The 26,412-nt window shown below is 37.6% G+C and overlaps 1 protein-coding gene across 12 annotated transcripts in view; it reads right to left on the bottom strand.

Annotated features, from left to right (window-relative positions):
• CFAP54 (cilia and flagella associated protein 54) overlaps positions 1 to 26,412 on the bottom strand; it is a 301,390-nt gene that overhangs the window by 258,552 nt on the left and 16,426 nt on the right. For 10 of the 12 annotated variants that reach the window (XR_011534742.1, XM_008516610.2, XM_070600221.1 and 7 more), the window contains 8 exons: positions 22,353 to 22,411; positions 15,624 to 15,767; positions 13,805 to 13,918; positions 13,580 to 13,681; positions 9,008 to 9,206; positions 2,887 to 3,068; positions 2,634 to 2,799; positions 1,597 to 1,682 (listed from right to left, as the gene is read on the bottom strand). Coding sequence is in view for 11 of the 12 variants with exons in the window: in XM_008516610.2 (XP_008514832.2) it covers positions 1,597 to 1,682; positions 2,634 to 2,799; positions 2,887 to 3,068; positions 9,008 to 9,206; positions 13,580 to 13,681; positions 13,805 to 13,918; positions 15,624 to 15,767; positions 22,353 to 22,411 (1,052 nt within the window). In the remaining variant the exon portion in view is untranslated. The remainder of the gene's footprint in view (positions 1 to 1,596; positions 1,683 to 2,633; positions 2,800 to 2,886; positions 3,069 to 9,007; positions 9,207 to 13,579; positions 13,682 to 13,804; positions 13,919 to 15,623; positions 15,768 to 22,352; positions 22,412 to 26,412) is intronic. The other 2 variants (XM_070600228.1, XM_070600230.1) reach the window with 1 other exon arrangement.

Genomic DNA, 26,412 nt, shown 5'->3' with positions numbered 1-26,412 from the left:
TGTTGTTTACGCCACCCAGGCTATGGTGTTTTGCTATGGCAGCCCCAGCAGATGAAGATATCCACCAACTCATTTAATCCTCATAACAACCCTATGAGGTGAGTACTATTAATATCATCCCCACTTTACAGATGAGCAAACTGAAGCACAAGAAGATTAAGTGGTTTTTCCCAAGATGAAATGAATAGAAAGTAGCAAAGCCGGGATTCAAACCCAGGCAGTCTAGCTCTCGAGTCCTCACCCTGAAAGAATGCTCTAGGCAACTTCTGAGTCTCAAAAAAGAAAAGTCCCAAACATTTTTAGGCAAGTATGTAAACCAATTAATTCCATCCAAATTTGAAATTTTTATATCCTTTTTTCTTTTTAAAATTCTTACATTAAAATAATAAAGAATGGGAGGAAGAGAAATAAACTAGTAGGGGAGAGGGAATGGGGAGCTGGGAAAGAATATGGACAAGGAGAGACATGAAGAAACTAAACAGAACGTCACATGGGTATCAACAGATGACCCAGAATGAGCACATCTCCTCTCAAATCAGTTACTTGGCTGTTTTCAGAAGAAAAATGAAGTTACTCATTATACGTGAAGTAGAAAGATAATGAGTCTATAATTAAAATATACCAAACTGGGTTCCTTTGGGGCAGCTCTAAGATTTAATTTGCATATGTAGTACCTCAGTACCACACCTGGGAACACAAAAGAGATCAACAAATGTTTATTGAATAGAATTGAACTGAACTAAGACATGCATGATTTCTAAAAGAACAGATAGACGAAATTTTCTTTCCTTTTTCAGCCTTGATTGTTGTTTTATGGTTTAGCTCTCCTACTATAATAATTACATTTGCTACCAAATACCTTTCTTTCAAAAATTAAATACCCATCAGAGGTTATGACATAATCTAATAAACCCAGAAAAAATAGAGAAAATCTAACAGGAGAACTTCTCAAGTCCCTGACTGTGTTTCACTTACTTGAACAAAAGTTAATACAGTGATTGCAATTGTGGTTTTCAAACATTTTTTACAATGGTAAAACCGCATTTTCAAATGAAATTCCATCAGTATCTCAACACTGTAGACAGGACTAATAAAAACAGGTTAGAGTGATGTTGCCCAAAGCTGGACTCCCAAGAAAACTCAGAGAAGCCCTGGGGAACCCCTGGAGTTCAGTTTTGAAACCAGTGCTGTGCTAGTTTTGCTTAAACATCCATACCCCAAAATAGGTCATTTCTCAATACTGGCCATTGTGTGTAAAGTAGTTCCAAATGATACCCAGGCTTCGTACTCATGGCCTGAAATGCAGTATTTCATTAAGAATATTACTCTCCACTAACACCTTCATTACCTTCAGTATTAGAAATATAGCTAGCCTAGGAATCTCCCAAAAGGGACAGACTTGACACTCAAAATACTAACAACAACAAAAAGAGACAAAATTACAAATCAGGATATGACTCCACCTCTTATTCCACTGATTAAATGACATAGAAGTTTGACAAAGTACAATTCCTGCAACATTTTAAATCTGGCTTTAAATTAGGTATAATAGCCTCCTTCAATACTATTAAAAATTATCCAAAATAGCCATTTCACCTGGGAAGAGTCAGAGACACAGGAATACAAGATTGCTGCCAAATGGAAAATGTCTTCTGAATATCCGTAAGTCATCACCCAGGTATCTCAATTGACAAAGTAGAGGAAAATGAAACAAACAAAAAAATCAACTTCAAAATTTCAAACAGAAAAGGCACAGAAACACAAAAGTTCTACAAAAAGGACACAAATGATATCTGAGTAAATATCATATCAATAAGAGACTTTGTTTCTATATGAAAACCAGCCTAAGTGGGCCCTAATTCAATTAAAATAGACTATTATTATGATCATTAATCTGCACTCTGAATACCAACTATGTCCAAAATGGAACAGAGGAAGCTTATAATATTAAAACACACATAAAATATGGCAGTTGAAATAAAATTAATAAAAATATCTATTCAGAAACCACTAGAAAAAAATGTATCATTACTTGGTGCAAATTTTTTACTGTAGTTGAACAGCCATGCAATGCCTTAAGAGCATGAGAAAACATAAAAAAACATGGAATTAAATATTCTTATTGGTCAAAAAATAAAGATTACAGATTTTCGATTATATATACAACTTTTAAGATGAAAAAGTCATAGAATGAAAAAACATGCATGCTGGAAAGAGAGAGGAGACCATCAAACGAACCTTCCTTACCAAAGTGAACTGAAGGCTTTTGGTTTACTGCCCTGCTGGCCTCTCACCAACAAGGCAGGAGCCAAGTAGAGCCTCATTCTTCTACTCAAATCATCATTCAGAATAAATCCAGCATCCTTAAGGCCTAGGAGCCTGCAAGATCTGGTGCCCAGCTATTTCCCTGACCTCATCCCCTACCACATGCTCAAATTCCACTACCACCACCATCGTACTCCAGCCATACATGCCTCTTGCCATTACTTCAACAATCAAGCACACTCTTGCCTCAGGGCCTTTGCACTTGCTGCTCCGTCTGCCTTGAACATTCTTTCTCTTAACTCACCTATAAAGAGCCTATTTTATCATATAAATATCTTAATTTTTCAAAAAGGCAAATAAATACTCACCATGAAAAGTACTTTTTTTTACATGAACTTGAGCTGACTGTCCTTCTTTGCAGTTTTCCAAAGGAAAGATCAAACCTTTGTTTCTCTTTACATTGATTAGAGGCTCTATTGCAACAAGAAGAATTAAATCCTTCTCTGCTTTCTTTGACTCTGGGTCATCCTGCCTCTAAGAGAAGTGTATCCCACAAGTTAATTGGCAGTTCAATGTCATCTTAACAAAATAAAAACAAATTACTGGTTTTGCTTGTATTACCTGGAGAAAATCAATAACCTGCCCAGCTGAAGATTCAAAAAGACTCCATTCCTCATAGGTAAAAGCTAATTTTACAAATTTCACAGCAGCGTCTATAGAAATTATATTTTTTCTTTTTATAATATGTTCCAGAAGAGATGTTTTTGGAAAATCAAGCATTCCATCTGCACCAGTATTTGACACTAGAAAAGCAAAGAGAGATATTTGAATGTCATGCATGCAAAGATATATTTACTAAATATTAACTATCACACACTGTCAGGCACCAGGGAAACAATGGAAAGGAAGCAAACACAATCCTTGCCTTCACAGAGCTCACACCTTAGTGGGGGAAACAAGAAACCTCAGTGGTCTAATACAGGGTGCTGCGGGGACAAACAGGAAGGACACTGAACATGGGTTTGAATGGGACAGCGGTACAATAAGGCTACCCAAAAGAAGGAACATAGAATCTCAAATACAGAGAATGAGCAAGAGTTAACTAGTCAAATAGGCAGCTAGATATTACAGATTGAAAGCTCAGGAAAGAGATCTAAAATAGGATATAGCTTTAGAGTCATCATTATATAACCATAGAAAACGATAAAACCAGGCATGGGCAATGTACAGCTGCCCAGGACAGAGCAGCAAAGAACACCAACATGTAAGAGAAGGGCAGAGGGAGGAAAGGCTGCAAAGGAGAGTGCTTGGAGAGAAAGGAGTAGTCCACAGTAACATATGCTACAGAAAGAAAAGGAAGACAAGTGCTGAAAAGTGATCCCTGGATTGAACAATAAAGAGGTCGTCCATGACATTCTCAGTAGAGTGCTGGGGTCAGAAGACTGCCTAGGTATATGCAGAAAGGAAAGAATTTGGAACGGTGAAAACAGACAATACCTTCATTAAATCTAACTTTAACGAGACGAAGAAAAAGAGGGAGAAAGCTGGAAGAGGACGTGGGAGGAAGGGACAGTTTGGAGAAGTTAGGCCTAAAGACCTAAAGAGGAAGTGAGGAACATCCCTCCCATTCTAAAGAGACAGTGGAAGGATGGGTGCAGATGAAGGTAAATTTTCAGGTTTGGGTGAAGGAAGTCAAGCAAATTCTAATCTGAGATCTTTTACTTTCCTTGTGAAGAAGAGATGACCCCAAACTGCGGCACAGAGGCTCCTCACCCTCAGATGGGAACACACACACACACGTACACACGTACACACACACACACACACACACACACACATCCTAAGCTTACTTAGAAGTACACAAGCTACAGTCCAGGCTTTCACCCCTCCTTCCAGGTGGACACTGTAGCCAAGTCAGCTGACTATTCCAAGACAACAGAAGCTAAGCTCAGGAGGAAAGAAAGTTAAAAGCACAAACAGCTTGAAACAAAGACCACACATGAAAACATCCTTTACCAGAGGAAGCATAATAATGGAACAGAGTGAATTTAAGCTTAATAAGTATTCTTTCAAGGAAATAAGAGAGGATATTAGAAACATGAAGCAAGAACAAGCTACGGTGAAAAAGAATCAAATGGAGACTAGGTATAAAGTATACTATTGTTGAAACAAAGAATTCAGTAGATGGATGGAACAAAACAGTGAGAATCGAAGAACAAACTAGTGACCTGGAAAATCAGATTGAGAAACCTTCCCTGAAGGCAATAGAAAAGAATAAGCAGATGAAAATAATAAAATTAATAAGATATGGAGAGTGGATGTGTTAGCATCTGTCTATCAGGATCCTTGGAGAATTTTTAAAAGTAAACATAAGGGAAGGAATGAAGAAGTCCCATGAAAAATTAAAGAAAGATGTAAGACCTCAAAGTACTGCCTGTATTACTAAACCCACCCCTAGGCCTAGTATAATGAAATGAAAAGACATCATAAGAAATAGAAAACTGTAAAGGCTAAATCTATAAAAGAATAAAATTTCAACTGACAGACTTCTCAACACCATATGCAAGACTAGGGAGAAATATCTTTAAAATTTTTAAAGAAATAAACTGTTAAGCAAAATATTATATCCAGCTAAACTATTTCAAATTTCTTAAAGTTTGTATTTGTGCAAAAAGAAATTAATTTAGAAAGAAGCAGTAAAAATGAGAAGTAAGGATGAGGAAAAAAACTTAATAAATGTGTTTACTGTCTTAAAAAGCAATGACCAGGACTTGTATCTAGAACATACAAAGAACTCTCAAAATTTACCAGAAAAAATAAACAAACAACCCAATTAGAAAATGAGCAAAAGATACTGAAGAGGAAGAGGACGTAAAGATGGCAAATAAGCACATGAAAAGATGTTCAGCATCATTAGTCATTAGGGAAAAGCAAATTAAAGTCACAATGAAATATTACTACACACTTCTCAGAATGGCTAAAAAAATAGTAATAACACCAAATACTGTTGAGGATGTTATGAAATTGGGTCATTCATATATTGCTGGTGGAAGTGTAAAATGGTACAGTCACCCTGGAAAATATTTAGGCAGTTTCTTAACAAAACTAAATATGCGCTTACCATATGACCCAACAATTGTACTCTCGAGCATTTATCCCAGAGAAATGAGAACTCATGTTCACACAAAGATCTGTACTCAAATGTTCATAGCAGCTTTATTCCTTATAGCCGAAAACTAGAAACAACTAAAATGTCCCTCAGCAGGTGAATGCTTTAACAAACTGTGATACATCCATACCATAGACTACTACTCAGTAATACTAAGAAGTGAACTATTAATACACACAACAACTTCGATACATCTCAAGGGAATTATGGTGAGTGAAAGGACTCACATGTAGTCACCTAGTTTATGACAAAGCAATACTATAGTCAATGGGAAAAGAGATCTTTTCAATACGTGGTGCTGTGTCAACTGGATATTACATGGAAATAAATCAATCTTGATTCCTACCTCATACCAACTAAAAAGATCTAAATTTAGTCCTAATGTGAGAGCTAAAATAATAAAGCTTCTTGAAGAAAGCATAGAAATATCTTTCACAACTAGAAGGACCCACAACTAAAATATACAACTATGTACTTGGGAGGTTTGGGGACAAAAAGCAGGAAAAAAAGAAAAAGAAATATATCTTTATGACATTGGGGTAGCAGAGATTTCTTAAGCATGACACAAAAATAGTTGACTGTAAAGGATATATTGATAAATTAGACTACATTAAAATTAAGAATTCTTGTTCCTTAACAGCTACAATTAAGAGAATGAAAAGGCAAGCCACCAAATGGGAAAAGATATTTGCAATACATGTATTCAGAAAAGGACTTCTATCCAGAATCTATAACGAATTCCTACAAACCAATAAGAAAAAAGTAAACAGCCCAGTAGAAAAATGGGCAAAAGATCTTGTTGGTTCGCAAAATGGCCTCTGTACATGGGGGGCAAGGAGAGACTGAAGAAAGAGACAGACCACTCCAAACCGGTAGGTGGAAGTTTTAATAAGCAAGAGAACTTATATATATGAGGCTTGTCTTGAGTGGATGCAAGATGAGCAGATCTCCACAGCTGCCCAGTAGAATCTTAAAAGTTTATATAGAAGCTTTACTGAGTTCAGTCACATATTCAGTCCAGATACTCTCAACAACACCTTACTCTCTCAAGGGTATGTACGTCCTTGAAACGGCTTCTAGTATGTGAATAGTAGGCAAGATGTACATTCCAAGGACAGGGTAAGGGTTATGAAGCCTCTGATTGCCTGGGTCCAGCTCATGGGTCAACCAGCAGTCATATCCTCTTGATGACCTCCTCCAACAGATCTGAACAGCACTTCACAAAATAGGATATCCAAAATAGGTCATCAGAGAAATGCAAATTAAGATAATAATGTAATACCATTGAATTCACACCAGAATAGACAAAAGGAAAAAGACATATAAATCTAAGTATCAGAATTTGGAACAATTAGAACTCTCATAAAATGCTGATGGGGCTGTAAATTGGTAAAAATCACTTTGGAAAAGAGTATCTGCTACAGCAAAACACACACATACCCTACGTTGTATCAATTCCACACCGACAGAAATACATAGCAGACAATGTTTAACACAGCTCTCTCAGCAATTTACAAAACAAGCAGACCAAAACCAATCACTACGAATAGAGAATACTTAGCTACAAACTTTACAAACTTAACCTAACCGACATAAATATAAAGCAATGCACCCAACAACAAAAGCACACACAGTCTTTTCAAGTACATACCGGCTATTTACCAAAATTGAACACAAATTAGGCCATGAAGCACATCTCAACAGATTTCAATGGTTTCAAATAATACAGAATATGCTTTCTCACCACAGTATAATTAAGCTAGAAATCAATAACAAAAAGATAATCAGAAAATCTCATGTTTTCAGTCATGATCCATGTATCAAAGAACTCACAATGGGAATTAGAAAACATTTTTAATTAAATGGTAATGAAGGTATGATATACATAAAAACTTCAGGTACATAGCTACAGCTGCACTGAGAAAGAAATGTCTTAATATGCATATATTAAATAAGGATAAATCCCAAAAACCAATTACCTAATTTCCCAAGTCAATAAATTTTTAAAAATCAGAAAAATGAATCCAAGAAAGTGGAATAAAGGAAATAATAAAGAACAGAAATGATTAATATGGGAAAATGTACAATAGAGAAGATAAAAAAGTCAAATATTGTTCTTGGAGAAGACTACTGAAATTGATTCACTCCTGGTGAAACTGACGAAATGGGAGAAAAGGCAAACTGATCACTATCAGGAATGACTGCTATAGATCCTACAGCTGTTAAGAAGGTCGTAATGAGATATTATAAGCAACTTTATAAAGATTTGAAAACATTAGATAAAATTGAAAATTTTCAAGTAAAGTACGATTTACCAAAATGATAGAAGATTTTTTTTAAATGAAAAGAAAGACTAAATCGTTCTAAATCTAAGGAAGAAATTTAATCCATAGTTAAAAACCTTTCCACAAAGGAAATTTCAGGTCCAAATGGCTTCACCAGTAAACTCAACCAATTTAGGAAGAAATAAAATCAACCTGACACAAACTCTTCCAGATAATATAGAAAGAAGGCATACTTCTCAATTCTTTTTATGAGGCCAACATGACCTTGAGAGCAAAATCTAAAAAGGACATTATAAAAAAGGAAAATCTCTCTCATGAACAGAAAGGCAGAAATATTAGACATTAGCAAAAGAATGAAGCAATATATAAAAAGGACAATCCTCACCTCCACATTATATTTATTCCAAAAATACAGAGTAGTTAAAAATTAAATAAGCAATCAATGTAATTCACCACATTAATAAAAATAAAAGAGAAAAGCCATTCGATCAACTGAATAAATCTCAATAAATCCAGCAAAGGCTTTTGATAAAATTCAATAACTATTCAGGATTAAAAACAAATAAACAAAACTCTTAGCAAACCAAGAATAAAAGAAACTTCCTTAACCTGAAAAAGGATATCTAGAAAAATCCTTCAGCGAATATCAAAATTAATGGGAAAATGTTGAAAGCTTCCATCTGAGATCATAAATGAGACAGGGAGGGCTGCTATCACCACTTCCATTTCATATTTTATTGGAGATCCTATCTAGGGCAGTAAGTCGAGAAATGCGAGAAAAAAGAAACTAAAGGATTAATAATTGAAAAGACAGAAATATAATTGTTATTATTCATAGATGAGATGATTGTATACATAAAAAATCCAAAAGGAAAATCTACTAATAAATCGTTTGAATTTTCCTTTCTTTTTTTTTTTCTTTTTAAGGAACATTAGCCCCGAGCTAACATCTGCTGCCAATCTTCTTTTTGCTGAGGAAGATTGGCCCTGAGCTAACACCTGCGCCCGTCTTCCTCTATTTTATATGTGGGACGCCTGCCACAGCATGGCATGATAAGTGGTGCGTAGGTCTCCGCCCGGGATCCAAACCAGCGAACCCTGGGCTGCCAAAGCAGAGCGCGTGAACTTAACCACTATGCCATTGGGCCGGCCCCTGAATTTTCAATTGAGTGTAGCAGGGTTGCTGAATTCAAGATCAATAGGAATTGGATATCAGTTGCTTATGTGTGGACTACCATGCTAAGATTTTCATTATTCATGTTCTACCATAAAGTATTAACTTATTTACTTATTAAAAGTTCTTTTCCTGCTATAAACAGTTCTGAGACAACATCACGAATTTCTACTTCCTCTGTAACAACAGGTCCAGTTTGGAGTGTTCGTCTATTCGAATCAGAAAGAGCTTCCAAGACAGCCAGAAACCGCGCTGCAGCGCTATCAAACATCTCTTCCAACAACCGTTCTGTGAGGGTATACGGCCACGGCAACTGGAACAAAAAAACAGTCTATTTTTTTAAGGTTCTACAATGTTTGTATTATAAGGCAAAGATAAGTAAGGCATGCTTAATTAATGCTAAAAGAGAGAGTGGTTGGCCTATCAGAGAGATGGCTGCTTTTATGGTTTTCATTTTTTGAGGTGTCACTCCAGACTCCATCAAAGTTCATATCATGCTGCCATTACCTCAAACACTTTGCTATTCCTTTATATGTTTGTGTTTCCAAGGCAGCTTTAAAAGGCTGTTTACTACTGTCTTTTCATTAGGGCGGCATTAATCTCCATCTGCTTTGCTGTACCTTAATTACAGCCTTCAGGAACTGATACTCACACTTGGATTGCCTAAGAATCTCTCAGGAGTGCTTTTCGGATTCACAGACCAGATCTCCAGAGATTCAGCGGGTCTGGGTGGGGCATTTTTAACAAGCACTGTAGAAAATTCTAATGCAGGAGGTCCTCAAACCCAAATTTGAAACAGTATTTTAAAGTATAAATAACTGGTCTTATGGTAGCTAACTCTAAAGAAGGGTTGACCACTGGTATATTAATAAGAGCTCTCGTGAATTTCTGGCCACTCTGCTTTGTATCGGCCCAGGAGGATTCCAGAACCTCCTGCAGACGGCTTGCCTCTACACTTACTCTTCTCTCTGACAAATGACCTGTTCTCTGTATTTAGATTACCAGGAAATAAAAGAGGTAGCTCTAGTTGGCTTTTCTAGAGTCATATTCCCCAGGATTCCCTTGCTTCTTTCCTCTTCTTGGGGCAAAGTCAGAAAGACAGAAAAATAGAAGCAGGGATAAAGCTGGTTTGGACTGTTTTTCCCCAAACACCAACTTCGCTACTTATTAGCATTAGTGCCTTTCCAACCCATAGGTCAACCCTTACGTTAAAAACCTCAATAAAAGTTGAACTTCATGCCATGTTCTCTCTTTCTTTACAAACAGAGGTAAGAGTTTCGTCTAAGATTTTTACCGTAGGTTAAAACAGAGCTTTAAAAAATTATATTTAGACAGCATAATAAACTTTCTAATAATTAGAAGCATTCAAAATGAAAGTATAAAACCCAAATAGATTACAGTGAAATTGTTTTTTAAAATATCAGACAGCTAGCAAAAGTAGAATAGAATATTTATCAGAGATATAGATGAATACCAAGTAAAAGATTTTAAAATATAAATATTTAAAAGATCTTAAAAAAAAGATTTAAAGCTAAAGTAATAAAGAATAATTGATTGCCAAGCACGACAAGCAAAATATTAATATCTCTAAAAACAACGAGCCCATTCTAATGTATTTTAAAAATTAACATCTCTAGTAGATAAATGGTAAGACTGTGAAAGATAATTCACAAGAAAAGGAACTATAGAGCGTAAACACAAATAAAAAGGAAAGTTGGATCAAAGAAATAAAATGACAACCCATTTTATGAAAACTGAACTATAAAAACGTAAAGAAATAGTAATATCAAAACGATCATAGCTTGTGGTAAAATTGGTACACACAGCTTATCACTTAGTGGTACCCGTTTTGGAAATCACTTTGGCAATATACATCAAAAGAAAGAAAAGTGTTTGTATCCTTTGATTTGAATGCTATGCCTTGAATTTTATCCACAGGAAATAAAAGAAAGAAAAAATAATATACTTGAAGATGGTGATTGCATCAATATTGATAATAGCAAAGAAGTGGACATAACTAAAATAACACTAATAAAAATATTAGACATAGTCTGGCACATATACTGCATAGGCATACTAGACCATCTTTAAAAATGCTAGGATGGTGAACAGCCGAATAACACAATCCATCCCGTCTGTTCCACTTCCACCTCTAAATACTATGGTTTCCATGACATCTAGTCCACGAGATGTATTCTGCTAATTCTCCAACATAATATACCCACCCCAGTCAAGCTCAGTTTCTCACTATCTCCCAGTAAACTTTGCTTCCAAACTATAATCATGCTCTGGTCCTTTCTCAGAACGTTTTCCCCTCTTCTCCCTGTCTAGTCAAACCCTGCTCATTATGCCAAAACCATTCAAAAACTGAACAGAACTACAACTTAGTCTTCTCTATATTCTGCCACTTTTGGGACCACAGTTGGCTGTTGAACACATGAAATGAAAAAGAAATAATAGTAATAGGTAAATTACTAAGGACCTACCACACGCCAGGAACATTCTAAGGGCTTTCCATGTAACTAATTTCATCGCTACCATTATTTCTTTCTTAATACTTATCATAAACTTTGATTGATTGATCAATTGATTGATTGGTTGGTTATGTAATTTCTCCACTAGAATGTAACCTCTATCTTGTTCACATAGCAGGGACTTTAAAAACATTTATTGAATGAATCACTAAACAGTCAATCATTACAAGTCTGAATTAGTAGTCCTTTCAAAGAATCCTTTGAAAGTCAAAATGATTTACTGTGAATTAATAACTCACTTACAAGCTCAGAACTTTTTTATAAGAGAAACGTAATGCATACTGAAATTACTTTCTTTTGTAGAAACATAATAAAATTATTTCATACATATAAAGCAGCATATTCTTCAAAAGGTGTCAAAGGAATAAACTAAGACTTTATAAGAAGGATATGCTGACTATTCTCTGTAACAACCACCCACTAAAGAATTATAATTTTTTTCTGAAAAGATACACCACCAGAATTTCCCATATAATAATTATCTTAAAGGAAATCACAAATAAATGGGTTTTAAATGTAATGCTACTTCAAATTTTAAACAATTTTTAAAAATATATTTAATTTTTATATGAGGACGATTATAAGTCAGGGCCTAATAATATGCTAATGCATGACAATGTTGCAGCTTTGCATACTTAAATTTGGTCTGCTCAGAGAAAAAAATGGTGGTGAGAAAAAAAAATTGTCCCCCACTCTCTTATAAACAGTATAGTAGTATAACTTACCAATACCAAATGCAGGCAGGTCAACAGCCCAACAAGGACTTATCTATAATTTGGCGATTTACCACCCCCACCAATTATACACCATCGGTCAGTAAGGGATATGATTTAAAAGCGGTATATAGACTGCACTGCTGGGCTTTGTAGTCAATATATCATAGTCACACTAAATAACAATAGAAAGCTACCATGTCCAAATAATATTTGTATTTAAATATTATGATTTATGTAAAAAAATAATTACTCCTACATGTTATAAGAAGAAATGAGGACAGAGAACAGCCGTCACCGGGGCAGAAAAAGCACAGCCAGAGACACGGGTTCTGGTTCCAGGGCTGCCAGCAGCTGGCTTTGTGACCTTGAACCAGTAATTTAAATACTCTGGGCTTTATTTTTCCCATCTGTAATAGGAAAGGGCTGAACCAGATGATTTCTAAAATCCCTTCCAGGTTCTGAGATTCTAAAACTCTGGTGTCAGAAACTGCTCACTTCCTCCCCCTCACTTTCATTTGCAGTCCCTACAAAGCAGCTCACAGGAGAGAGTTTAACGCCATCTTGAACAGTCAGGGGAAGCTTCAAAGAAACATGGAACTGAGCCTGGAGGGATACTGAGATTCCGGAAGGCAAAGGGGAAGACTGTGGGAGAAGGAAAAGGCAGGAGGGAGAAAGGACAGAGGACCCCACGGACATAACCAGGTCCCTCTCCCCTTCCTGATAGCTCTTTGTGCTGCGGGCCAAACTCGCTTGTGGCCTCGAGGTGCCGTGTGCTGGGTGTTGACATAGGAGAAGAAGAGACTGCTGTCACTTCCACACTGGGCATTACTGCCTATGCGAGGTCCTTCGGAGCTCTCTTACCTCCTCTCTGGCAGAATGACCAGAAATTTTCGAAATGAGGGCTGCTCCTCAATCTGGCCCTCAGCAGTGGTCCTGAGCAGAGCTGTCTGATGACTGTAATAACATGATTCCAGAGGGAAATAAGCTGTTGTTTTAAGCCCCCGAGACATGGGGCTGTTTGTTGATAGAGTGTAACCCAGTCCCCAAACACTCCCAAAGGTGAGAGCCGAAGCTGATGAGAAGGGGCGCCTCCAGCTTCTCTGTGACCTCGGAGCCTTCTAAAGCCAACAGCTGGCGTCAGAGACAAAGGCCTCTGCGGCACCACCACCAACAGGCCTGTGTGTTTGGACCTTTGCCAGGCTCTTCTTCAGCCTCTTGCCCTTCAAACTTACTGGGATTGTGCAAAGGTCAAGAGCTTTGAGAAAGGGATGAAGTAAGGCCGCGTCCAAATTGGGAAGGCATTCTTCTACTTGCCATTGGTGCAGAGAATGGGGTGCAGAATTTAATATTGAGTGAGCAGCCTTAAAAACCACAGAGGTCCAAGAAAAACACACTGCAGAGGGAGTCTGAAATAGAGAAGACGTTCTTAGACTTACAGTTTGTGCTTCCTTTAGGTTAATTCTTATCTTTGGTCTAAAGATATTTTTGTTTCTTCTTCTAGATTCAAACACCCCTCTTTTGAAGATCATCACAGCCATCTGCCTCAAAAAGAAAAATTATATATGAAGTAACAGTGGGAGGCACTCCTCAACCACTAAAATTAAGTACTTAATCAACTGCAGAGCGCAGTGAATTTCTTTTATTTCATGAAATTTTTATACCTTTATAGTGGCCTCTCTATAATATTTTCTAGATTCTTCCAGTGATTGTGAGGAACTCATTAATTCCAGATGCTTTAACTCATCAATTTTAGCTAAAGCGCGCCGAGCGAATGCCTGTATGTGATTAAAATAAATTTAATTCATAATAAGTAAGAATATGGCGATTAAAAATGTATCAAAACAGTATGTTTTACTCTCCCAGACATTTGATTTAAGTGGTGAATTAAACGCTAGGCCGATGCTGACTCCACAACACGGTAGCTAGTCCATCTATCATTTCCTATAAGCACCACTGAATTCTGTAGATTGGAAGTTAACGAAGTGTCAGATACACTAACTTTATGAATTAAGAAATTCAGAAAAGTAAGGAAAGTTAAATTTTGGGTTAAATAGTAGCTTTATATAGATTATCACTTCTTTGGCACTGCATGCGCGTGTGCGCGCACACACACACAAACACACCCACTGCTCAGTGCTCTTCTCGAATTCTAACCTTCTACCAAAGCATGCTGTATTATCTATTCAGCTGTTCACATTGTCCATTCATTTATAGGGCCCTTTATGCATCTTTGTATCTCCAGCCCCCAGCATGCAGGAAGTATTTATTAATATCTGAGGAAAGGAGGGAGGCTGACTTGCTTATTTAATCAGGTCACCATTATTATAATTTTCTAGAGATAATAACAAAAAGAGCTCAATTCATGTCATTTATTTTATCAGTTCTTTGAAATACTTCATTTACATGTTATGATTTTTCATGACAATGAGTCCAGACCACAATAGTAACATACATAAAGGGTTAAATTTTCTAATAAGGAGGAATTCCTACAGGAATCAAATGGTCAAAACTATGTAAACATTCCATTCCTGATAATTTTAATAGCTATAGAAATATGCCACCTCTAGTACACTAAAATTAACTATACATATACAGTGAGTAGTTTCTAGAATGTATCTTGGGCTAGAAAAGTATCCCACAAGGACTATATTAGGCCATTCCCCTACCTGTGGGCCACTACCATCCAAACCCTTCAAATTAGTTCAGGCAGGAAAATCTAAATGTAAAGGAGCCATTAATGGACTAGATTATTTCTTTACGGCTGTGAACAGGGACTCGTACAGCTGTGAAGGCTCTGTCCTGCACAAGACGTCCAGCCAAGAGGTTGAGTGAGGGCTGAAATCCAGCCCACCCTGCACTCACCAAGCCATGCAGCCTGGTGCAGGTTTGTGTTGGCCCAAAGGAAGGTGAGCCCATTTTCATTCTCACCAAGGGCCCATCCACTGATAAGTCAAATACCACGCACTGTACAAGAGTGCCTTTTTTCATTTACACAGAGGATACTGTATCGGCCAACAAAAGCCTTCACCAGTTAAGTTATATCTCAAGTAGTTAGTCTAAAAGATACACAAAAAAAGAGGAAAAACAAGAAATAAAATATATTAAATAAACAATGGCTGGAAGCAGAGAAAAGGAAGACAAATGGATAGTAGGTGGCACGGAATACAAAACTAAACAGGGAAGGAAAGTGCCTGCATACAAGAATACAACGAGGAAGCGAAGATGCCAGAAATCTTATTCAGAAAAGGAGCAAAGACGTGGAAGTAAAGAGAGAATAAAGGAGAGATCAGAAAGGAGAGCTCAAGATCAACAGAATGGAGAAGACCGGCAAATTGCTGCAAATAACACTTGGGACTTTTGTCTTTGCTTCATTGCAATTCTTTGGGTTGGTTTGTTTTCTTGGTGGGCATCGAAAGCAGAAAATGCTGAATAAATTGTATTCTAAAATATTGGAATCCTCAGAATTAACAAGTCACATACCTCTCCATGAAAACCAGCTTGGCAGTCATAGTAGCACTGGCAGACAGCAGTGTACAGAGTGGCTCTCCACGTCAGGTGCCTGACAGACAGGAGGGGGACTGAAGATTCCATACACATACTGGCCCACAGGAGATATTCTAAGGCCTGAGAAAGAAAGGGCACAATTGAATTTATTTTCATTTTAAGCTACTAATGATGATTCCATTTAATATAATCAAATTGTAAGTTGTGAGCACAAGTTACTGACTGCTTAAACCAAAAATACCATAAATAATGAGCTAAGAAAAAACAAGCATTTAAAAAGTAAAACAATAATTTAGAGAACTCAAAAATCTCAAGTTAGCCATTTGAGAATGACTTTCTTTTTTAGCTCCTAAAGTCCTGTGAACTCAGCTCATTTTTATTAATATTTATCAAGTGTCATCAGTAGTCTAGGAACTATCTCCAACAATATAATTGTTGTTAGCTGGCCTCAAACCAGTGTATTATCCTGAAAATAAACTGGTATAGCAGGGTAGGGAAAATGGAAAAGGCTTATAAAAAGCCTGTAATACTTAGTAGAAACAGTCCAAGATTGGATTTAAATAGACCCGGGTTTCACTTCCTACTTGATCACCTATTTACCTCTCCAGACCTCAATTTTCTCATCTGTAAAATGAGTATTTTAACACATCACAGCAGTACTGTTATGGAGAAAAAGACAACGTACACGATGTGTTAGGATGGTATTTAGCACATTGTAAGCACTCCATAAACAATGCCTATTACCAGTGTAATTATTCCCAAGCTACAATTTGAAACAAAATAGTGGGGGAAATATCACCATTGTTACTGACCTGTCTGTAGAAATATACGTAAGAGCCTCCTGTGCTGTTCTAGCTGAAGACTTTCACCACAAATCCATTGATAAGTCTTTTTTGACATATTCTTCCCACAAACCCTACACTGGGGAACATTTTTTGACTCTACGTATTGTACAGTTAACTTTTTCAATCTTTTTCCTTTCTTCAAAAATATTCCAAAAGCTCAAAGAGTAATTGGATTACATTGCCTCTTGTTCAATTTAATATAAGAATAAATTTGGTCTGTGCTCCATATATTATTATAAGAAACATTACTGGGATGAAAATAAGAATCTGTGAGCTAACTACCTCAGGATATCAAATTCTAAATTCTATCCATGGATATATTGGCCTTAACCGAGCAGAATCTCACATGTCTCCGTGGACTACTGGCATACTTCCTCACTTGTCTGCCTGTCTTTGGTCTCACCGTCCCCCTTTTCTTACATACTCCTTCCTTATACATTCTTCTTACCTCCCCCAGAGTATCTTTTTAAAATGCAAGTTGGGTTGTGTCACTCTTGGTCTTAAAACACTCCAGTGGCTCCCTATTGCCTCATGACAAAGTACAAGCCCTTTATAGGGCATGCAAATCCCTTCATGACCTAGTCCCTGTCTTCCTCCCACCCCCACCCATTGCTCTTGACCTTGTGTCGTATACTTAAAGCTGGTCCCAGATGCTTTCCATTCCACAAAACATCTTAGTGGTCCTAACGTGAGCACCTTTGCTCACTCTATTCCCTCCTTCACCCTACAAGACTGAGTTGAATCACTTGCTCCACTGCCAGCAGTGTGACCTTGGACAATTCACTTAAACTCCATGTGCCTCAGGTTCTTCACCTGCAAAGTAGTATAACAATAACTACCTTATAGGATTGTTTGAGGATTAAATGAGTTAACATACATTAAATACTTAGGACATAGCAAACACATAGTAAGCGTTAGCTTTGGTAACAACAATGAAGGCGAAGGAGGAAGGGGGAGCAGGAAAAGATGAAGGAGCAGGAGGAGGAGAAGGACGAGCAGGGGGACGAGAACTAGTTGTTGAAGATCTTTCTAACGTCCCTAGAAAGAAATGACCATTGCTTCCTTCCTGTCTCTACTGTAGTTGTGTTATGTGTGTATATATATATAACTTACAAATATCTTTATATACACATATGTCATATGTCAGATCCAATTGCATTAATACACTCTTTGAAAACAGGAACAGCATCTTTTTCATTATTATATCACCAACACCTAGAACAGTGCGAGGTACCTGGCAGATATTCCCAAGCGCTATTAAATGAATTCATTGAACAACCCTAAAGTCAGCAGAAGCAACTAAGGGAGAGCTAACAAGTATTCTAGATTCTCAAAAAAAATAATGACAAGAAATTTGGACCACAGAACAAAGTCCCTCTTCCAATAACAAATTTGCCTTTCAATAATTGAAGAACTAATTAAGGAAAAATATGTCTATAATAGTCAAATCCACCTTGAAAAGGCATATCATCAAAAAGTTCCAGGAGCTTCATATGGATAAAGCAAACCCACCAGATTGACATAGTATTTAATAGCCAAAATAGATAAAACACTGGTGACATGCAGACCCTGCTACCGTCTTTGGAGCCTCCAAAGACAGTGTATACCACATGTATGCAAGCAGCTCAGTGGGCATCTAAGAGAAAGAAGAAGCCTGAAAGGCCAGAATTCTCCACTGTCTACTAAGTTTTGATTCCAGAGACAAAGAGACTGTTGGACGCAGAGCAGGGTTTGACACAGCACTGTAATATTCTTTGCCATCCACTGAAGTGTAAGCTCATCCCAATAGAATGTAAGTTGACTTAGGAAAGGGATCCTGCCTGTCTTGTTCACCATTGTATCCCTAGCCCCTAAAACTTTATCCACTGTGTAGTAGAAATGCAATAAATATTTATTGACTGACTGACTGAACTTCATTAAAAAATTTCAGTCCATGCTGCTAACTATGGAACTATTTCAAGTAATCATAAAACCAAAAGGCTGAGAGTGAATCTAATTTCATCCCCAACCTCACCAGCACTGCCACCTGATGTTCCACATCCTCCCTACCCAAGACTTCCCACCTCCAGTAACAAGGAACATGTCACATGGCATCAGAAAACAATTCGAAACGTGAAAAGTGCTTCCTTAATCTGAAATGAAATCCACTGTGATATACCTCCAGTGCGCTGGTCCTGGTCATGGCTTCCGAAGCAGCACAAAACCATCCAAAACTCACTTCCAAATGACAGCCTTCCGAGAACGTGAAAACACCTGTGCAGCCTGCCTCTCCCTCAGTTCTCTCTCCAGGATAAAGATCCCCGAGCACTTCTCTACATCCAGGAATGGCACTTCCCTTCTCCATCATGGCTGGTCTCCTATGGCTTTGCTCCAGATGGCCATTGTCCCTTTAGAGTTTACGAGCAGCTCACAGTAGGATGAAACTCTGCGTCCCTGGTTCTGGACACTATATCTCTACTGAGCCAGCCTAGGATTGCTTTATTCCTGTTTCTGTTGTTGCTGCTGTCATTGTTGCTGTTGTTTGCTAACCTTGCCACACTGCGAACTGATAGGAAATTAACAGTCAACAAAACTCTTGAGTTTGCTTACATCCGCAGCACAACAATCCTACGGAAAAAATTTGGATTTGGATTGTTGTGGTTCAAGGGGTATGAGATTAAGCCATGTATAAATTTTCCCCCTTTAAATTCACGTCTTTCCAAAAGCCCTTGGGATTCCTGGTCTTAGAAATTTCACATTTCAAAATAAAAATAGCTTCAGTTACCAGTTGTTCACATTATATTTGGGTTCAGCTTCAGACTTAGAATAAAAGACCCTAAATCACAGATTTTAGCGCCAGAAGGGACCCTAAAAGTAACCTAATCTGACTCCAAGAGGCTAAACTGCTTGTGAGTGACGTTGCTGGGGCTGGCATTCAGGTCCAGACGAAAAACCATTTCCAAAAAACAAATCTCAATTTGTAGCACTTTTTCTTGCCCCTAAAAGCTACAAAGAACTGTTTCTATAAAAGATGGGATTTCAGCAAGATTGTTCTCTTCATAGAAAAAGAAAAAAAAGACTTTGAAAAACCAAATTATAGGAGCTCAGAAAGAGCATGGTTCAGGTGTCCAGTAGGAAAAAACACACACAATTAATCAGTTCAGCCACAGGATGGCAGTGCAGCCTCATTTATATCCACTTATAGCCTTCGAGGGAAACAACACTGAGAAGCATCTCAAGGTTTGGATCTGAAGTTTACATAATGATATGTGGAATAATTTGACAATAATTGTTCAAGCCACAAACTTTACAAAACTATTTCAGTTTTATAGTAAAATGAAACAGACATCAACGTTTTCTTAGAATGAATAGATTCTGTCGTATTCTTTTAATGTTTGCTGAGTAATACACTACAGGTTTAAAAGCCTCAGAAGAAACTACAGATTATCCTATAAATGAAAGCAAAACTGCCTTTAGGGAAAGAGGTTTCAGAAACCTGGCCTCCTCTATTCCCTAAGGTTATGCTGGGGACTGGCTCAGTGTGAAGGGAAATGTTTTCCATCTGGGGAAGAGTCTTCAGAAACACAGTCATGTCGAATAATATTAACCCCTCCCACACAGCTCTCCGTTTGAGTAGGTGAGCCAAAACTAGGATGGGTCACGACAGGATTCAATTTAGTCAGCAGACATGCATTATGCTAATGGCGTTGAGAGGCAGTACAGTGTGGCCTCGGCTCTGGCCTAAGCTACATCTCCAACTAGACATGCGACATTGAGCAAGTTAACCTTGCTGAGCCTCAGCTTCCTCATCTACAAAAAGAAGGTAATAAGAGCACCTTCCTCAAAGTGGTGGTGTGAGGATTAAATGAGACAATATGTGAAAGTGCTGAGAAGCATCCCTGATAGATGGTAGGCATTCATTCAATAAATGATGATGATGATGACGGCAGTGCCCACCTCATAAGACTATAATAAGTATTATTATGTATGCAAAGCCCTTCACACAGTACCTAACATACAGCAGGGTTTCAGTAACAATAACAAATGGTAGCCATAATGCCTAGATCCTTTAAGAATAGGAGTTTAGATTGCTCTGGGGTGACACCACATCTATTTCTCCTTCTGTCTTATGCTATAACAGACTTGAACTCTAAAATACTACAGAATCAGGGGACCTCAGACCCAGGAGGACTCAGATGTGGCTGGACCTTCAAGGGCTTGTCCCCATTAAACGGACCCATCAAGTTCATTTATAGCCTCAGCTCAGGGATCAACCCATGAGCTGAGGGTTTGGGAATTTCTTAGTGAAAATTATTAATTTCCTTGAAACTTATTATATTGAACAAACTGAAAGAATTCCATCCCAATCTTCAAGTGCCAACTGTACAACTACCCACCATCCTAAAATTCTTGCATCTCTCACTCCTCCCAGCCCCATCCCACAAGACTGGAACCACAAAACTATCTTCCCTCAGTCCTTATTTTTTCAGAGAGAAACTCAAGTTCTATGAAGGAGAGAGGAGATGACTTACACAGGGTATAAATAAGAAATTATTTGAAGATGACTATCACATTAAATTAAAATTCTCTCAGCATTAACAAGTACAAACTCTAACAGTTGAATTTTGGCACAGACATCTCTGCTCTCCAAAGCTTTGCCAGACAAATGCTGTAGCAGACCAAATTATGATGGTTCTGTGAACCAGTATTTGTTGCTACAGCAAGTGCAACAGGAATATGCAAATTCTTTTTAGGATCTGGACCTGAATGTAGAATTGTTGGCATAATCTGAAGGCCAAATTTATATTATACATGGGACAACCTCCTCTCATTTTAATTCACACTCCAAATGCTGGCACAGAGCTTGTTCAAGTCACATCAGTAATAGAGTTTTTAAATTTGAGGAACAAAACAGAAAGAGAACACATAATTAGTGTTATCCATTGAGTGTGCAAATATCTTTTCTTCCATTTTTATTTTTTTAAGTGGCATCAGATTTTAAGATATTTGGCTATATTTTAAGGAAATAGGAAAAAAAGTGTCTTGAGTGTTAGAATTTTCAGAATAAGTTTTTGCATGTGATGAAGAAGAATAAAGTAGTAATGTTTCAGATGCCAGCAACAACTCAAGCATGGTCTCAGTGGGAGTACATTTTCCCTTCTTGGCCTAGATTCCAATGACTGGACGATGAATAGAGGGAAAAAATATGTCTCCTGCAGACAAAAATGCTACCAACATTGGAGGGAAGTCAGTAGAAGTGTTAGCCACTTCCTCAAACTAAAACTGAGCATTGAGTACTGGAAAGCAAGAATCATTATTCTAAAATAAAGTCCTCTTACCCTCAGCTTGTGACTAGGATAGAGTCTAGATGTTCATTCGCCCAACTAGCATGTGGGCTGTAAGTAAAGTCCAAACTCTTCAAGCAAAATGAAGCCCAAGCTCCATGGCATGCATAAATCGGGTAACCATACTTTATCACCCAAACCAGGAGACTTTTAAGAGTGAAAGGGAGCACTATTAATAACAGGCATAAACCAGGATTGTCCTGGGCAAGGCAGGATGGATGGTCACCCCACCTAGAGATATACTTGCCGGAAGGATATTCAATATCAAGTTGACAAGTAATGACTAATCTGAGACACCGAGGGACACTGGAGAATGCCTATCAATTTTAGGAATTCTTTCTTTTCATTAATACTTTATTGTTTGCATTTTTACATTATGATCATGTTGAAGTAAAACTAAGAACACTAAAACTATATAACATATACACTTACTAAGTTTTGTTATATAATTCACTAACTTTCCTTGTTTAGCATTCAATGCTAACAAAAGTCTTAAGAAAATACAGGGGTAGATATTTCATCAGTAAATTTCGTACCTTGGAAGACTGACCTATGACCATCAGTTTTCTGCAAATGGTGTAAATGTAAATGGTACCTAGATGGAGAAAAAGATTGTTAACATGTTTTACAGTCAAATGATGGAATTTTGTATTCCAATATCTAGTTTCAGTCTGTAGTTTCCAAAACAAGTGATCTCATGAGAAAGTCTGATAATGATTAGAGAGTTATAATCATTATAATTTTTTTTGTAACATGTAGCCAAATCCTTAAAAGAACTAATATAAGTGTTTTTTTATCTTATTTTATTTTATTGCTGAGGAATATTCACCCTGAGCTAACATCTGTGCCAGTCTTCCTTTTTTTAAAAAAGATTTTATTTTTCCTTTTTCTCCCCAAAACCCCCCAGTACATAGTTATGTATTTTTAGTTGTGGGTCCTTCTAGTTGTGGCATGTGGGATGCCACCTCAGCATGGCTTGATGAGCAGTGCCATGTCCGTGCCCAGGATCCAAACTGGCAAAACTCTGGGCCGCTGAAGCAGAGCACACAAACAACCACTCGGCCACAGGGCTGGCCCCAATCTTCCTTTATTTTGTATGTGGGTTGCCACCACAGCATGGCCACCAAGAAGTAGTGTAGGTCTGCACCCATGAACTGAACCCTGGTCACCAAAGTGGAACACACCAAACTTAATCACTAGGCCACAGGGCCAGCTCCCTGACCATATTTTAAATACGTTGATACAGGAATATTTCACTCTCATTTTAAAGGCAGTTTAAGTTTTGAAATAGATTGAAGAAAATAATATTTTTATTAGCATAATTTATGTACCCTGTAGTTTTCTTAATTCATATCAAATGTTATTGGTTCCCAAGATTTCCTTACAGTTGAAAAACTAAAGATTTATCTCCAAATAAGATCAGAATAGATATTTAATCAGCATGGCACAATACTCAATAAGGAAACTCATAATAATTTAAAAATCATAATGATAATGAGTTGCATTACATTCATTTGCAGTCTCATATATTTTTCCCATTATTAAAGTATGTCCTATAAGCACTCTAATGAAAAACAGCATTTCCAGATCCTGTTGAAGATCACTCAAGTATGATTTTTTTTGTCAGGCCATTAATTAATTGAGGATAGAAGGCTGGTGGCAGATCTGGGGAGGGAGGGGTCGGGAACAACATCACCACACATCTCTCTACATACAAAGGACATTAGCCTGCTATACGCATATCCAAGAGATGGTAATGCTTTAAAAAGGCAAGTTATTATAATGACAAGTAGTCTCAATATTTTCTATAAAATATCTGACCTAAAATTCATAACCCTCAAAATTCAACAAATAGGAATCCTATATTCATGTATAAACTTTAAAAGCTTCTGAGAAAACAGCACCTGCTCCAAAACACACATCACTTGATTAAAACACATCTGTAAACATAATAAATATTAATTACATAAATCATTGACAAAAAAAATTTGAATAAAATCTTAAACATTTATAGCACCATAAACGTCACAAGAAATCTTTAACATTCAAGGACTCAGCATTCTTCATGTGACTGCTCCCATGACATGGAATTATTTATTTCATGTAACATCCACTCAGAAAGAAACCACTCAGCTGGTTAACAGCTCAAGCTCAGCATTCTTATCTCAACTTTGTTCACCTCTGCTTCTAATGTTGAAAAACAAAACTATATAACTGTGTTTCTTGGTAAAAATAAATTAATTAAAATAGTCACCAAGTAAGGATATACCTAGGAAACATATGCTGTTCCACAAAACACGTGATTCGGGTGTAAGCCAGGAGCCTGCATAAACACGTCAGTACAGGGAAATGGGGAATTTCAGGAGCCCGCCCTCAAGAATGACAAGGGCCCTCTGTATTTCAAAAACGCGCCTCTAACCTTTCCAGCCCTAGTACATCCTGACTATAACTGAATCCCTCTTTGATGGTTCAAGATCTTGGCATGGTTCACAAATTCCCGCTGCAGAAGCCTGACGGAGACAGTAATTGGTGTGGAATGAACGTAGACTGAATCTTTACAATCTCAGGATATCTCTGGAAGTTTGTTTTGTTTCGTTTTTAACCAAATCCCTAATATGAGTTTATTGCCTTGTCAATAAACTTTTTATCAAAGATGGCCACCACCAAAATAATCTGACTAAGTCTTAATATCTAACTGAAAGGGCCAATGTATTGTGATAAATTGACTGCAGGTCAATTTATTTTTGACTGCTTAAACTCCAAAGTTTTAAAACTACGGGGTCTTTGCACTTGCTAATCCCCTGAATGGAATGCCCTTCCCCAATCTATCTGGATGGCTCACTTTCCAACCTCCTCTGGTCTTTGCTCAAATGTCATCTCAGTGAGGCCCACCCTGACCATTCTATCTAAAATTGCAGCCCAGCCCTGGTGCAGCCCCCACTCTCCCTATCCCCTTCTTGGCTTTATTTTTCTCCATAATACTCATCACCGTCTGACACACCATTTAGTTTTGACTTGTCTATCATCTCCCTAAACCATAATGTAAGCACAAGAACAGGGTTTTTGTCTGTTGTCCACTCCTGTGTCCTCAGCACCTAGAGCAACGCCTGCCACTTAGTAAGTTTTAGATGAGTTAATTAAAACAGAGGCATAGTTAGTGAAACTAAGTATGTGTATCTCCCACAACCCAGCAATCCCACTCCTGGGCATAGATCCCAGAAAACTCTCACACGGGTCTATAAAAGGACATGTGCAAGGATATTCATTGCAGAATTATTTGTGCAATTAGAGGAGGTACGGCAAACCAGGGACCCATCCCCAGGGGTGCATGGATATCTGGAATACAACTCAGCAGGCAGAGTTAACGAACTAGATTTACATACATGAACCTGGCTAGATTCTAAAACCATAGTATTCAGCAGAAAAATATTTGGGAAAGAGAATAAAATCTAGAGGATGATACCACCTGTATAAAGAAAAAGCACACCCCAAGAAAAGGACATAGAAGATACAGAAATCATTTAATCTCTTTTTTAAGAATATTGGGGGGCCAGCCCTGTGGCCTAGTGGTTAAGTTTGGCAGACTCCACTTCAGCTGCCTGGATTCAGTTACCGGTCGCAGACCTACACCACTTCTCAGCAGCCAAGCTGTGACAGCAACCCACATACAAAATAGAGAAAGACTGGCACAGATGTTAGCTCAGGGTGAATCCTCCTCAAGCAAAAAGAGGAAGATTGGCAACAGATGTCAGCTCAGGGCAAATCTTCCTCAACAACAACAACAACAAAAAGAATAATGGGATTTTGCATGTGCGATCTTAAAAGGACTGCAGACAGGGAGTCATGTTGCATCATTTCGACCTCTCAAGCAAGGCCAACTGCAGGGACAAACCCTCAAGCCTACCACTCCTTCCTGAGTACTGAACATCTGCTCCTGTTCAGTCCCTGCCAAGATATGTGAGCAACTTGGACGGAGAGATGGCAGTGGCTACTCAGAGAATCTCGGAAGCTCTTGAGGATGATCAGGCACAAACGCTTGACAACTGCTGGACTGAAAATTTTCTTCCAAGGTCAGCCTCATCTCTAGCAGCAAATGTAAGGTCTAATTTCAATCAAAACGTCAAGAAATTATTGGGGAGGGCGAGGACAGAAAGGCTAGGAAACACACTTTCAGTTGCTATGGATGAGGGAAAACCCAATATGCTTGCTTTCCATTTATTTTGTCCTGGTCTTGCGTACATAGAACACACTGTCGTTATTTTCCTTTTAAGAATACATTATCCAGAGAACAATATAATAAGTGACTCTTTGTAACTTTAAGTTGTGACTTTAAAGAGAATTTAAATTGAATTTAAATTGTAACTCTTTAAAGAGAAAAACAAATGCTACATTGTGATAGATAAGATGCATTTCATGAGACATATATAATGTATATATATGCACATATGTGTATCTATACAACATATATATATGTATATACAAATACAGTATATACACATATACTCTCAGAGCTCCTCACTCAAAAACAAGTAGGAAGGGAAGGTTGATATTGAGAAAGGCACAGTCACTGGCCAAAGTTTTGAGGAGAGGACCAAT

The sequence above is a fragment of the Equus przewalskii genome, chromosome 29, assembly GCF_037783145.1.
Source record: "Equus przewalskii isolate Varuska chromosome 29, EquPr2, whole genome shotgun sequence".
In the NCBI taxonomy this organism is placed as follows: domain Eukaryota; kingdom Metazoa; phylum Chordata; class Mammalia; order Perissodactyla; family Equidae; genus Equus; species Equus przewalskii.
This window is presented reverse-complemented; position numbering and strand designations above follow the sequence as displayed.